Genomic DNA, 14,264 nt, shown 5'->3' with positions numbered 1-14,264 from the left:
TCCCAACTGAACCCATAAAATAAAATACGAAAAAAAATTTTGGTCAGGAAATATGCACTGAACAATGAGAACTGGAAAAAAATTACTTTCTCACCATCAAAACATTAACATTTGAGCTGAGTTTACCAACCTCTTGTAGCTGTTTAAGCAAACTCAGGACTACTGAGTCTCTTTCCAACTGTTGTTTCAAGTCTGAAAATTCAGCAGTCGATACATGAAGATCACGACGGACCTAATTCATACATACAAAATAAGTACTTTTAGTGGCAGATGTCATTCAAGGAAAAAGTTATTTTGTAATCAATAATATTAGCAAATTATTTTTAAAAATAAAAATAATCTCTCTAGTTTAAAAAACAAACAAACTTTTAAGCTATACCATACCTAAGAAATAAAACCTTTACAGCTAATCAATAAGCTAGTAGGTCAATATAATTCATGTTGAAATTTAAATACTAGTCTCAATTGCAGTAAAATCACAGAAGGTATTGAAAGAGAACTTAGAGGTCCACTTAGTCCAAACCTTTATCCTGTGTAAGAATACCCATGCCACATGATCCCAGTGGTGCATGCCTGTAATCCCAGCAACTAGGGAGGCTGAGGCAGGAGGACTGCAAGTTCAAGATCAGCCTCAGCAACTTAGCAAGGTCTTAACCAACACAGTGAGACTTTGTTTCAAAAATAAAAAATACAAACAGTGAGGATGAAGTTCAGTGGTAAAGTACCCTATCAACACAACTTCCTCATGAGATTTTCTATTCTTAAACAGTTATCTTTCAGCAGATTTCATCCACTTAAAATTACTAGTAAGGTATTCCCAGTTGCCAAAGTGATATCTGTAACTGAAGAGTTTTAACTATTAGAAAGATTGCTTTTTTTTTTTTTTCTTTTTTAATCTTGGGGACGATAGTGCACACCTATAACCCCAGAAGCTCAGGAGATTAAGGCAAGCTGATTACAAGTTTGAATTTAGCCTGGGCAAACTAGAGAGAATCTCTCTCAAAATAAAATAAAAAATTATCTATGTTGGCATAGACTATACTAGGGTAGCCAGACCTTAGGCTGTAGAATAAGTTTGCTAACCTAAACTAATATCATTTTTTTTAATATACCTTGTTTGAGTCATTGCATTTCAAAGTCTTTTTTTCTTTCTTTCATTTTTTTATAATACTCTAGCCTTCATTTTAATACAATCTAACTGTGCAAGTCCATCTGGACATCCTTCAGGTACCTTAAATTTAAACATCCCAAATCTTCAACAAACACCTACTCTTTCTCTATATTCTCTATTTCAGTGAATGGTATATCACTGAGCTAGTTCCCCAATTATTCTTAACCCCTGAACCTTGCCTTCACTTGCCATATCAATATATCCCAAAGATCCTAAATCTTAAACGTCACCAAGATTTGTCCATTTTTCTCATCTCCCTTACTAATGACTTTAGATCAACAAACTATTTTTCCTGAATTATTTTAACAGCATCTAACACTCTGCTTTCCCATTTCCCAAGCTCATTTCCCTCAAGTACTTTCTTCAAACTGCATGCTGAATGGGACTCCTAAAATTCAAATCTTAAATTCCTCCATGGCTTTGACGATGCCATCCATACTACTAACCTAATACAAAGTACTTGCTTACCTTTCTAATCTCTTCTCACATCCCTTCCAATGCAGTTCATAAACATCGGTCATATGGAATATTTGCAGCCCTCAAAAGTGACAACTCTTCATTACCTCCATACCTCTGCAATGTTATTCCTTATGCCTACCTAAAATTCCTTATGCCTTCCCTTGTGGCCTAACCACATAATATTCAGGCCTTGGTTTGGAGACTATTTCGGGTGGGAAGCCATTCTTGGCTACATCTCGTCTAACTAGATTACTCCTATTTACTACTGCATTACACTATTTTACTCATCTATATCTGAGACTTATCTGTGAAATAAAAACAATCTCATTAGCAATGATCACAGTTTCTTACACCTTGCAGGTACTTGATAATTACGCCAAATATCTGAACAATTTTTCTTTGCAACATTTACTTACTAAATTTAATTCTCCTTCTTAAGCCCTAAATATGTATCTTTTTCCCATATGATGGGGGTTTAAATATTAAAAATGTCTCTTCCTAAGGCTTACTATCTTCAGTTTCTTGCTTCTTTCATTGTTCTTCAATGGTAGTGTTCAGAACCTTCTCATCCAGACCAACCATCTTTCAAATTACAACAATCAGAAACGAACACATTTCACCAGCTATAATCTGCCCATAAAAGGTACACAGAGCCCCCCATTAATGTCTTCTTTTAGTCACTCCATCTTTTTTCGCTTTTTGGTACTAGGGGTTGAGTGGGGCAGTTGAATTGCTGGGCAGTTACATCCTCAGCCCTTTTTGGGACAAGATCTAAGATACTGAGACTGGCCTCAAACTTGTAATCTTACTGCCTTAGTCTTCCACGTCACTGGGATTACAGATGTCCACCACCATGCCTGACTAAGATACTTCACTTCTAACAGCATGGTCTAACATTGCATTACTGACTCACTGAACAAATAATCAATGAAGTACAAATACACTCTGGGAATATTCTTTCAAATGTGCCATGGTTGTAAAGTAACAGATCTGGGGTGAGCAGTGCTGGTGATTGAATCCAGGGGTGCTTTACCACTAAGCTATAGCCCCAAGCCTTTTTTATATTATTTTAAGACAGGTTCTCACTAAGTTGCAAAGGTTAGCTTTAAACTGCAATCCTCCTGACTAGGCCTCCTGAGTCACTGGGATTATGGGTGTCAGCCACTGTGCCCTGATTTATTTTTATTAAAAACACTAATTAGGATGATTAAAATGATCACGAGTGATTGTTAGGGCTTCTAACAGACTTTCTATGTAACCAACAGTTTTCTCATTTGTGAGTCAAGTTCTACATAGAACTTTAGAAGAAAACATTTGTTCTTTAATAACTATCACACAGGAAACAGTGTCCTGTTTCTTCTTGATGATAAAGACTTAGACAATACCTCAACATCATGATTTTGGTATCAAGATCCCTGAGAAATTATTTTATAGAGACACTTGAGGTTAGATTTTGTTTAAATATCTAGTATCAGCATGTTTTCTTCCAAATGCTATATTATTTATTTATTTATTTAGGTACTGGAATTGAACCCAGGGGTACTTAACCACTAAGCCACATTCCCAGCCTTTTTAATTTCTATTTGAGACAGGGTCTCACTAAGTTCCTTAGGAACTCTTTAAGTTGTTAAGGCTGGCTTTGAATTACAATCCTTCTGCCTCAGCCTCCAGAGCTAATGGGATTACAGGTGTGCACCACTGCCCCCAGCTATAATGCTTATTGTTTCTAAAAGAAAACTGCAGGGAAAAAAATCCTGGTGAGATAATATATGAGCAAATAAATACTTTAAAAAGTATACTTTAAAAAGTTTTATAATTATTATTTTTCTTGATGCATTATAATTATACATAATAGAGGGATTCATTGTTAAAGCAGATATTTGTTTCCAAATTGGCCTGCTTATATTTACTCCTGCTTACTAGAATGATGACAGGACCCCAGCAAACATGGTAAACATTTCTAAAATCTGCCAGACTCTACATAAGAATTATTTTAAGCACTAGGCCCACAAATTGATACTGTACAAGAAGGGCACAGATCCTGTTTGCTCAAGGAAAGTAGCTTGATGGCAGCAAGTAGAGTGACTATGGTAGGCAAACCAAACCAACTTTCCAAGAGACAGCCAAAGACAAGGAAGACTGTGCTGAAGCTTCAAAGTGTTGAGGCCAGATACAAATCTAAGAGAATACTGGCCATTAAAACACGCATGTGGGCTGGGGATCAGGCTCAAGCGGTAGCACGCTCGCCTGGCATGTGTGCAGCCGGGGTTCGATCCTTAGCACCACATACAAACAAAGATGTTGTGTCCGCCGAAAACTAAAAAAAATAAATATTAAAATTCTCTCTCCCCACCCCCCCCTTTAAAAAAAAATTAAAAATAAATAAATAAATAAAAATAAAACACGCATGTGGGGCTGGGCTGTAGCTCAGGGAAGAGGGCTTCCCTAACATGAGTGAGGCTCTGGGTTCAATCCTCGGCACCACATAAAAATAAACAAATAAAATAAAGGCATTCTGTCCATTTACAACAACTACAAAAAAAAAAAAAAAAAAAGATGCATGTTCTGGCTGTGGTGGCACACACCTGTAATCCAAGCAGCTTGGGAGACTAAAGCAGGGGACCACAAGCTAGAGGCCAACCTCAGCAACTTAGCAAGGCCCCGAAGCAACTTGTGAGACTCTGTCTCAAAATAAATAAATAAGTTCTCTCTACTTTCTGATTGTCATGTCCTGAGCTTCCTTCTTTTGCCACGCCCTTCTACCTTGATGTTCTACCTCACCTTGGGCCCAAAAGTATGGAGCTGGCTGTCTATGCACTAAGACCTCTGAAACCGTAACATCTCTACATTAGAATTCAACCACAGAGGAGAATTACTACCAACAGGGGACAGGGGTACAGGGGGTAACATTTCAACGAGAGCAAAATAGTAAAAATCAGGTTCACTGGGGGGGTTGTGGCTCAGTGATAGAGTGCTTACCTACCATGTGTGAGGCACTGGGTTCAATTCTCAGCACCACATATAAGTAAATAAATTAAAGGTCCATTGACAACTAAAAAAAAAATTTAAAAAAAATCAGGTTCATCATGGGGGTTAATACAATGTTCACAGCATGTTCCAGAGCCATGAACCCTAGAGCTTAATTACCTGAAGAGTTTAGAAATTGGTGGGGGGGGGGATCAATAAAATAAGATGGCTCCCTTGAAAAATAAATAAATAAATAGATGACAGATAGGGCTGTGGATATGGCTCAGTAGTTAAGCACACCTGTATTCAATTCCCAGTACAAAAAAAAAAAAGTTTATTATTTTACAAAATGTTTCAATTCGCCTATAATCATTTGGTTTACCTTCCATTTACCAATAAGGAAAGTGATGTCTTGAAAAGCTGTATAATGCCAGGCACGTGACACACACCTGTATTCCTACTGACTCAGGAGGCTGACATAGGAGGATCACAAGTTCAAGGCCAGCCTCAGCAACTGAGTGAGGTCCTAAGCAACTTAGTGAGACCCCGCCTCAAAATAAGCAATAAAAAGGGCTGGCTATGTAACTCAATAGTAAAGCATACCTGGGTTCAATCCCCAGTACAGGAAGGAAGGATGGAAGAAAGGAAGGGGGCAAGAAGAGAGGGATGGTAGGAAGGAAGAAGAGTTGTGTGGAACTAAGTTATCTTAGAAATCAGGAAGCTGAATTGCCTCCTTATAAACCTACCCAAAAAAAAAACTATTCTAGGAAAGTAGAGATATATGGTTCAATGGTAGAGCACCTGCCTAGCACATGCAAGGCCCAGAGTTCAATCCCCAATACTGCAAAAATTTTTTTAAATTGACAAAACATAGGCACAGTGGTTCATGCTTGTGATTCCTCCAGCCTCACCAGCGGCTGAGGCAGGAGAATCTCGCGCTTAAAACTAGCCTCAGCTAGCCTCAGCAACAGCGAGGCACTAAGCAACTGACTGAGACGCTGTCTATAAATAAAATACAAAACAGAGCTGGGAATGTGGCTCAGTGGTTAAGCATCCCTGAGTTCAATCCCCAGTGCCCCCCCAAAATTGCTAAAAACAAACTATTCTTACCTCACTCTCTATTCTGGATTTCAGCAGGTCAATATCATCAGATAGTTTATCCACCTGGGTAACAAGGTCCTGTGCACTCTGCATACTAGGCAGAAATTCACTGTACTTCTTGCTGATCATATTGCATACCTCACCCTATAATATTAAAAAAAAATCATAAACAGGGAGATGAGTAGGGAACTAACTCTGCTAACAATACATAGCTCATTTTCTAAGAGTCATCTTGCATGTGGGAGTTTTCTTAACAGTTAACTCACAGCATTCACCTTCCCTCCAAGCTAATGAGCTTCTTTCAAAAACATATTTCTCCCACCTTTAAGTGGCCCGCACATTACCAAATATCAACAGTGTCCAAAAATTGTACAAATGCTGGAAAAAAGAAAGGTGAAGCCAGAAGTTCTCATATTGAATATATCAGACTGTATCCACCAATTTTAATCAGATATCTAATAGAAAAGTAAATGGATAAATGAAATCAATTATATGTATACCTCAATCTATTTTTATCTTCTAGCCTATGAAATTTTAAGGCCTACTCTCAAAACCCAAAATAATGAGCTTCATTATCTCCTTTAATCGAGATTATCTTTATAAACAATTTACCCTGCATTGAATTATTTAATGCTTTGGACAATACAAAAATAAATATGCTTTTAACAAATTCCTTTTTTGCTAGGAAAGATTCTATACACTGCAGTAACCAAAAAAAAATGACTGAAATGTAATAGTCACAAAATCCTCCAGAAAAACAAATGAGAAAAATCACCTCTGGGATAAAATGAGGTTATTTTTAATGCAGGAGATTAATTTGAGATGGAAAATGAAAAATGGGTAGAATACATTGAAAAATGGCAGAAAGATAGACGTAAATAATATGAGCAAAATCTGGGAACTAGAAAAAACAAATTGGGCCTGAATGGACCATAGAAATTAATTTCAATTGGTTTAAGACTTAAGATGATAAAAAAAACTAGTCAAAGGAAATGTAGCTTAGGTCTAGAAAGGTAGGAGTCTTGAGTGTCATAAGGTAGCTTAAATAGGCCCTTTCCATAACATTAAACAGTGTTGAAAATCCCCAAAATCATGTAATGGAAATGTCAGTGATAGGTATACTTAAAATTTCAGAAACCACTTTTGTATGATCAAGAGTTGTTAAGAAGCGATCTATCTTTTGACTTTGTGGTGTGTGCCGAACTTGTTCCCTTAGTCTAGACTTAAGCAGGTACATAAAAGTTTTAATGAAAGTCACTGAAGATGTGGGCCAATACTGGCAAGGTAATATCAGTAGAAAATGAGACTGTGTGGCCAGAAGCGGCAGGTCCATGTATAATAATGGCATAACCTTCAGCACGGCCTCAAGTATTTGGGGATGAAGAACAGTTTTAAAAACATATTCAGAGTTCAAAAAGAAATTTCAGGGAGGAGGACGACGCAATCCTCCCAAAGCTATTATTTCCACCCACAAATGGAAGACTGGGTGGAGGAGATGGAACACTCACAGATGGGTGACTGGTCTGGTCCTCTGTCCATCTCAGACGCTCCCTCTTGGCGCTTCCAGCTCCACCTCCCGCTGTGCTGGTCTTCCCCAGCTCCTTCCCCCGGGTGCACCCGTCCCCAGCCTAACCACTCCCTGACCCTCGCCAAACACCACCCCTCCCTCCCGCAGTCCCAGTCCTCCTCTACGCCGGGCCGCCCCGGACTCCCGTCGGAGCGCTCTCCCCAACCCACACGCCTCTCCTCCCACGCAACTCCCCCAGCCGGACCTCCCCGGTTTGCCCCACTTCGGAGACACCTGCTGTCTGTCCGGCTCCTCTCTTGTCCCTAAACATCCACCCGGCGCCCCTTTCGGGTCAGAAGGCGCCAGCCCCCACTCACCTTGATCTCCTCCACCCTCCGGGTCAGGCGGCTGATCCGGGTGCCGAGATCCTCCTTCTCCAGGCTCCCCGAATGAGCCAAAACCTCCGTCACGAAGGAAGCCATCGCTAACACCGGAACCAAGGCCGACGGGTCACTTTCTCACAGCCACCGCGGCACTCCACTCCCGCCGGCAGCCTCCGCGCGCGGCCTGCCGGGAAACGCAGTCTGGTGGGGCCCCGGGCGCGGCGAGCCAGCGCGAGCCACACTACAGCTCCCAGCAGGCCCCGCGTCGCCCCGGGCGGGGCTTCCGCGGCATTCCGGAATTGGAAAACTGAGCTGACGCGGTTTCCTCCTCAGCTGCATTCAAACGCTTGGTCGCTTCCCGCCGCTTTTTTCCTTGACGAAATGATTTTTTTTTTTTTTTAATCTAAACCAGTCAAGTGAACCTTCCTCAACTTCACAACGTTTAGAGGTGAAATAATCTAGCGGGAAGACCCCAGGAGCCCATCTTGATCCTTCTCGTCAGATATTCCCTTTCAGTGCCCCCTGGAGCGGTGCGTGGAAGTGGAGTCGCCTCATTATAAATAAAAGGATATTTTGCAATTGTCCTCGGCATTTGTAGTTTATATTGTATCTATGCGCATTATATTGCATTTGTGTGACACATTACAAAATTATAATTACTTAGGTATAAATAACTCCAGTCTTTGTGCACTAGAACAAGATACTTCACTGTGTTTTGTTTTTTGTTTTGGTAGTGATGGAGATTGGACCCAGGGGCGCTTCACTGCTGAGCCACACGCCTGGCCATTTTTTTTTTTTTTTTTTTTTTTTTTTTGGAACGGAAGTCTAAGTTGCCGAGACTGGCCTCAAACCTGCCTTACCCTCCCCAGTCTCTGGAAATACTGGCATGCATGCGCCATAGCTGATAGTTAACGCTTTCTATCAGAGATTGCAAATCAATTTTATTAAAAGCTTTTGAAAATTAAGTTTCAGACTGGAAGTTGAGTATTGATTATTGCATACTGGAGGATGTTCTTTCACATTATACTATGTGTGTAAATGAGTTCTTTTTTAAAAAATATTGAAGACGGGCGCGGTGGCAGTGAAGCATGCCTGTAATTCCAGCGAGTGGGGAGACTGAGAAAAGAGGGTCCCAAATTTGAGGCCAACCTGGGCAAACTTAGTGAGACCCTGTCTCAAAAAAATAAAAAGTGCCGGGATAGAGTTCATTGGCAGACCACCCCTGGATGCAATTCCCTGTACCAACCCCCCCCCCCCGAAAAAAAAAATTGAGAGGCTGGGGTTATGGCTCAGCGGTAGAGTGCTCACCTCGCATGTGCAAGGCCCTGGGTTCGATCCTCAGCACCACATATAAATAAATAAATAAAGTTATAAAAAAATTTGATACAGATATATATATATATATATATGTGTGTGTGTGTGTGTGTGTGTGTGTAGCAGTAAATTATTTCTCTGGGTGGTGGGCTTATAGTGTTATTCTCTTTCCATGTTTTCAACAATAAACACGTACTGTTGGATTAAAATGTTATCCTTCTTGGGAAAAAAAAAAAAGATATCTTAGGAGAGCTAACCTCAAGTAGGCACTGACTCTAGGATTCCTGCCAATTTTATGTGTCTGTGGGACAATTTGCTTATCCTAGTGAAGCAAGGGCAGTTTTCTGTCCTGTATGCAAAGGAAAGGTAACCTGGATTGAGAAAAGTTGCTGAAGGACAGATGTAATATCTTGGGATGGGCCAATCAGCTTCCTTTTAGTAGACTTGTATGCCTTAATTTGAATTCTTTTTTTTTTTTTTTTTTTTTTTTGGTACTGGGAATTGAACTCAGGCTTTCGGCCACCGAGCCACATCCCTAGCCCTATTTTGTATTTTATTTAGAGACAGGGTTTCACTGAGTTGCTTAGCGCTTTGCTGTTGCTGAAGCTGGATTTGAACTCTAAATCCTCCTGCCTCAGCCTCCTGAGCTGCTGGGATTACAGGTGTGCTCCACCAGGCCTGGCCTTACTTTGAATTCTTAATGTCACTAATAATAAATGCCCAATGACATAGAAAGACCTACAGATAAAATTTCTGAAAACTTGTATTGCGTATTTATTGAGCAGTTACTATGTGGCAAACACTGTGCTAAGTATGGAAATCCAAAAACCATGAATAAATAATCAGAGGAAAATATGATATTTACTATTTTGAAGGTATATGAAGGGATGGATCCAGATTTCCTGGAACCTAAATCTTATACAGTTGCAGGGAGGGGGAGGACTCCTTAAGAAAAAGAATATAAAATAATATACAAAATTAGGTTCAGTCTTACTACCCCTTAGCAAGGTGCAAAAGGCAGAGGAAATATTGAAGGAAGAGTACCCAGTCTGGATGAATCAGGGAATTTTACAGAAAGGAGGAAGCTTTGAGAATCCAAATAAGCGCTACTTTGCAGTTGAGGTTCTCTGATCTTCTTTCAGGAGACCAATCAATATAGACCTACAAACAACAGCATAAGTTCATGCCTCTCCTCAGGTATAAAGACCACTTAAAGGTGAAGACTTTTTCAGAGTCCAAAGAAAAGAAGCCAGAGCCAGAGGAAGAACAAAAAGCACACAGAATGGATAAGGATTGCTATGCACCATCAGTGTATGCAGGAATAAATGAATGCTTGAATAAATAAAAAATAATAATAATAAATGAATGGGGTTTTTTTTCTGTCACCTTACTGTTATGGTTTGGGATACAAAGTGTCCCCCAAAGATTCATGTGTTCAAGTCTTGGTCCCCAATGCAGCAAAGTTTTGAAGTGGGACTTTTGGAAATAACTGGATCAATGGGGCTCTGGCCCCATCAGTGGGTTAATCCATTGATAGCTGAATGGACTATTGGGAAGTCATGAAAAGTGTAAGAGGTGGGACCTAGGAAAAGAGTAAGTCCTTGGGCATGCCCCCAGGGACTGTATCTTGTCCCTGTTCTCTCCTTCTCTCTCCATCTCCTTCCTGGGTGCCACTACTGAATAGCCTTTCTCCACCACATCCTTTTACCATGAAATTCTGCCTCACCTCAGGCCAAAGCAATGGAGCCAGCCAATCATGGCCTGAAATGATGAGCCAAAATCTTTCCTCATCTAAGTTGTTTCCTCATGTATTTGTCACAGTGGTGAAGATCTAACACACTGACTTCTTACTAGTTCACGTTTATCATGGGTTTATAGGTCTCCTTATTCACAAATTTTCACAGATCATCAGAAAACAGCAGAAAAATCAGGAGCAATGTTAGGATTCCTCCCAATCTATCATGGTTCACACATATGTGACTTATCTGTATTATGGAAGGAAAGTATCAAACAACTCTTGCCATGAATAGTACAAGCAGAGAACATTTCCAAGTTTGCACATGTTATTAAAAAAACAACAGAAGGAGGCTAAAATTTGAAAAGACATACTATGTATTTCAAAATAGTCACTTTGGGGGCTGGAGATATAGCTTAGTGGTAGAGTGCTTGCAGAGCATACATGAGACCCTGAGTTCAATCCCTAGCACCATACACATACAATTCTTTGGTGGGGAAGAGTGTGAATATGGATGAAACAAAACTGTTAAGAGCAGATAATTTTTGAGGCTGGGTAAGATATGGGATTTATCCATTTTTCTACTTTTGCATATGTTTTAAATTTTATGAAAACATAAAAAAGAGCACTCCAGATGCTGCTGCTTGCCTCCCTCCCCTGGGCCATTGACAATCACTGGCATACCAGACTACCTCAAGGCCTCAGTTAGGAAAAGTCAAAACCTTCCTTTCTCATGAGGTGCTTTCACTCTGCTGGCTGCCCACACCTGTGCTTTCACTCCATATTTAGTGTATTGTGTGAAGTAGGCTAAACCATGAGGGAAACACAATTGGTCAGACATTTGTGACTTCAGTAAAATAAATCCTGGTTTTCTTCTGTTTTGCCATAAAGACTAACACCAACATGCTGTTTCACCAGTAGGCAGGGGAAGGGCAGAAAAATCACCACTGCAACTGGAGACAAGAACATGAAACTTCCAAAGTCCAAGCCCTCTGCTTCAGGTGTGGTATCTTATTGCCTGCTAACCAGAATTTGCAGTTATCTAATGAGGCTATATGGTGGCAGTGTGAAAATGAAATACAGATAAAGCATCCAGACCTAAGTCTGGCATTTAGTCAAACTGAGTAAATGCATATTATTTCCTTTCCTCTTCAATCCTGCTACTTGGCAGCAACAACAAGCAAGAATGGAAGCTGGTATGATTACCATCTGTTTATAGCAGCCTTCCTAGCAGGAGCAGCTGCAGCTGCAGCCCCCTGGGAAGGAAGCACTTCCCTTCAGGTGTGTCTAGGTAGGTAACTTGAACTAGGAAAATTCTAATTTTTTTAAATGACAATATTTGTGGGCTTTCTGTTTACAAAAATATTAAATGAGTCAGGTATAATGGCTCAGTGGTCATGAGCTCCTGAGTTCAATCACCAGTACCAAAAATAAATAAATAAATAGATAAGAAGGGCTGGGAATGTGACTCAGTGGTTAAGTGCCCCTGGGTTCAATCACTAGTACAAAAAAAAATTAAATGATAAATTCATTAAATAATACATAGAAAAGCACAAATAAATAAAAAGCTATCCATAATCCTACTATCAATATAAGCAGGGTTAACTTTTTATCTGATAAACACACACATACATATCATGTGTCTTACATATACACATATACCCTTTTTATAAAAATGAAATTGCATTCTGTATGATTATATACTATTGGTCATCTGTTTTCCTCAGTTAACAACATGAATGGGTGATATGTCGAAATACATTCTGCAGTCATATATAACTAAAAAGAAAAAATGAAAAAATATTTTTTAAATAAAAACAAACAAACAAACAAAAAAACACAGTGATGCCACCAGATGGACTTCCATGGAGTTGCTGGTGCTGAGAGACCAAGCCAATTATAAAAAGCAATTGTTAGCACTACAGAAACCTATGTTACAAGTTTTCTTAATCACAAAATATCCATTTAATTAAAATGTGTAAAATAAAGAAAAACAACAACAACAACAACATTAAAAATCCTTTTCATGTCATTAAAATCTCTTTTATAGCATCACTTTAAAATGACTGCCTGGTATTAAAATTTACCATTATTAACAACCTTTCAACAGACATTTCATAATTATTTGTATATGTTCACCAAAAAAACTAGATAAATTCCTAGAGATAGGGTGCTGGATCAAAGTTTGCACATATTTAAAACTATAAAACATGAAGTCCTATTGCCTTCCAAAAAAGATTAAATCAATGTATATCCCCAGAACATTTTTCTTGAGATCTCAGAAATGGGGAGTGATTTTAAGTTTATGAACTATTGATGGCTTGCCATATGGCTTTTTACCTTTCATGAGACCCTCCGCCAGAATCCACACCTACATCCTATCTTGGACACACCCCCTAAACCCAAACATTGCCAAGTTCCTGACACCTGCCTCAGCTGCTGCCTAGAAAACTAATACAGGAACCCTCTACAAATGTGCAAGACTTTCCACCCCAAGTCTCCTAAAAATAGTCCCTGCCAAGGAGTCCCTGAGGCACTCATACTCCTCTGCCTCTGGAGAGGAAACAACTATGGCCTGGAGTTTCCGTGGGAGAGTCCAGCTTGGGGGACTGCTTCTCTCTTTCCTTGGCTGGGTCTGCTCCTGTGTCACCACAATCCTGCCCCAGTGGAAGACTCTCAATCTGGAATTGAACGAAATGGAGACCTGGATTATGGGGCTTTGGGAGGCCTGTGTGAATCAGGAGGAAGTTGGCATGGTGTGCAAAGGCTTTGAGTCCTTCTTGTCTCTGCCCCAAGAGCTCCAGGTATCCCGCATCCTCATGGTAGCCTCCCATGGGCTGGGACTGTTGGGCCTTCTGCTTTCTGGCTGTGGGTCTGAATGCTTCCAGTTTCACAGGATACATTGGATATTTAAGAGGCGGCTATGCCTCTTGGGAGGATCCTTGGAAGCATCAGCTTCAGCCACTACCCTTTTTCCAGTCTCCTGGGTGGCCTACGCCACAATCCGAGACTTCTGGGATGACAGTATCCCTGAGATTGTACCACGGTGGGAGTTTGGAGATGCCCTCTACCTGGGCTGGGCTGCTGGTATTTTCCTGGCTCTTGGTGGACTAATCCTCATCTTCTCCGTGTGCCTGGGAAAAGAAGATGTGCCTTCTCCGTGGATGGCCCATCCCACAGCCCCACCATCCTGCACTCTACCAGAGGAATTTGATGGCTCCTTCCACCTCACCCCAAGACCTATGAACCTGCTCATCTAGGACTGGCGTCTGCCAAGGAATCTCTGCAATAAAGAAATGTCAGTAGAAACCCTTCTCTTCCTTATCCTTTATCACTTCTTTTTTGCTCACCTACTTTTGGGGGAAGGTTGCCATCCCATCTGTTGAGAACTTGATTATCTTGGTGATACAGTGATCTTCATTTCAGAATGAAAAATTAAAGGTACAGTGTCTAACAAACATGTTTATCTCATTTTGAGAGTTTATTTATATGAAAGTGCTTTCAACAGAGCACAATGGCATATGCCTGTTATCCCAGCAATTTGGGATCCTGAAGCAGGAGGATTACAACTTTGAGGCCAGCTTCAGCAACTTAACCAGGCTCTCAACAATTTAGAGAGATCCTATC

The 14,264-nt window shown here is 40.3% G+C and overlaps 2 protein-coding genes across 3 annotated transcripts in view; one reads left to right on the top strand and one right to left on the bottom strand.

The window, feature by feature from the left end:
• Nucleotides 1–7,770, bottom strand: part of Zw10 (zw10 kinetochore protein) — a 35,175-nt gene extending 27,405 nt beyond the window's left edge. Inside the window, exons 1-3 of one of the 2 annotated variants that reach the window (XM_046465419.2) lie at nt 7,583–7,770; nt 5,708–5,842; nt 131–232 (exon numbers count right to left, since the gene is read on the bottom strand). In XM_046465419.2, the coding sequence (XP_046321375.1) occupies nt 131–232; nt 5,708–5,842; nt 7,583–7,687 (342 nt within the window). In that variant the 5' untranslated portion in view covers nt 7,688–7,770. The remainder of the gene's footprint in view (nt 1–130; nt 233–5,707; nt 5,843–7,582) is intronic. The other variant, XM_046465409.2, reaches the window with a different exon arrangement.
• A 5,437-nt stretch (nt 7,771–13,207) lies between these two features.
• Cldn25 (claudin 25) lies at nt 13,208–13,897 on the top strand. Its single transcript, XM_046465245.1, has one exon. The coding sequence runs from the start codon at nt 13,208–13,210 to the stop codon at nt 13,895–13,897; it is 690 nt and encodes a 229-aa protein (XP_046321201.1).
• The last annotated feature ends 367 nt before the right edge of the window (nt 13,898–14,264 follow it).

The sequence above is a fragment of the Marmota monax genome, unplaced genomic scaffold (genome assembly GCF_021218885.2).
Source record: "Marmota monax isolate L192 unplaced genomic scaffold, Marmota_monax_Labrador192_F-V1.1 WCK01_AAM20220418_F8-fsc00045, whole genome shotgun sequence".
Lineage (NCBI taxonomy): Eukaryota > Metazoa > Chordata > Mammalia > Rodentia > Sciuridae > Marmota > Marmota monax.
This window is presented reverse-complemented; position numbering and strand designations above follow the sequence as displayed.

Excerpts from the sequence above, each read along its gene's own strand:
- Cldn25 (XM_046465245.1), top strand. The coding sequence starts at position 13,208 with ATGGCCTGGAGTTTCCGTGGGAGAGTCCAGCTTGGGGGACTGCTTCTC.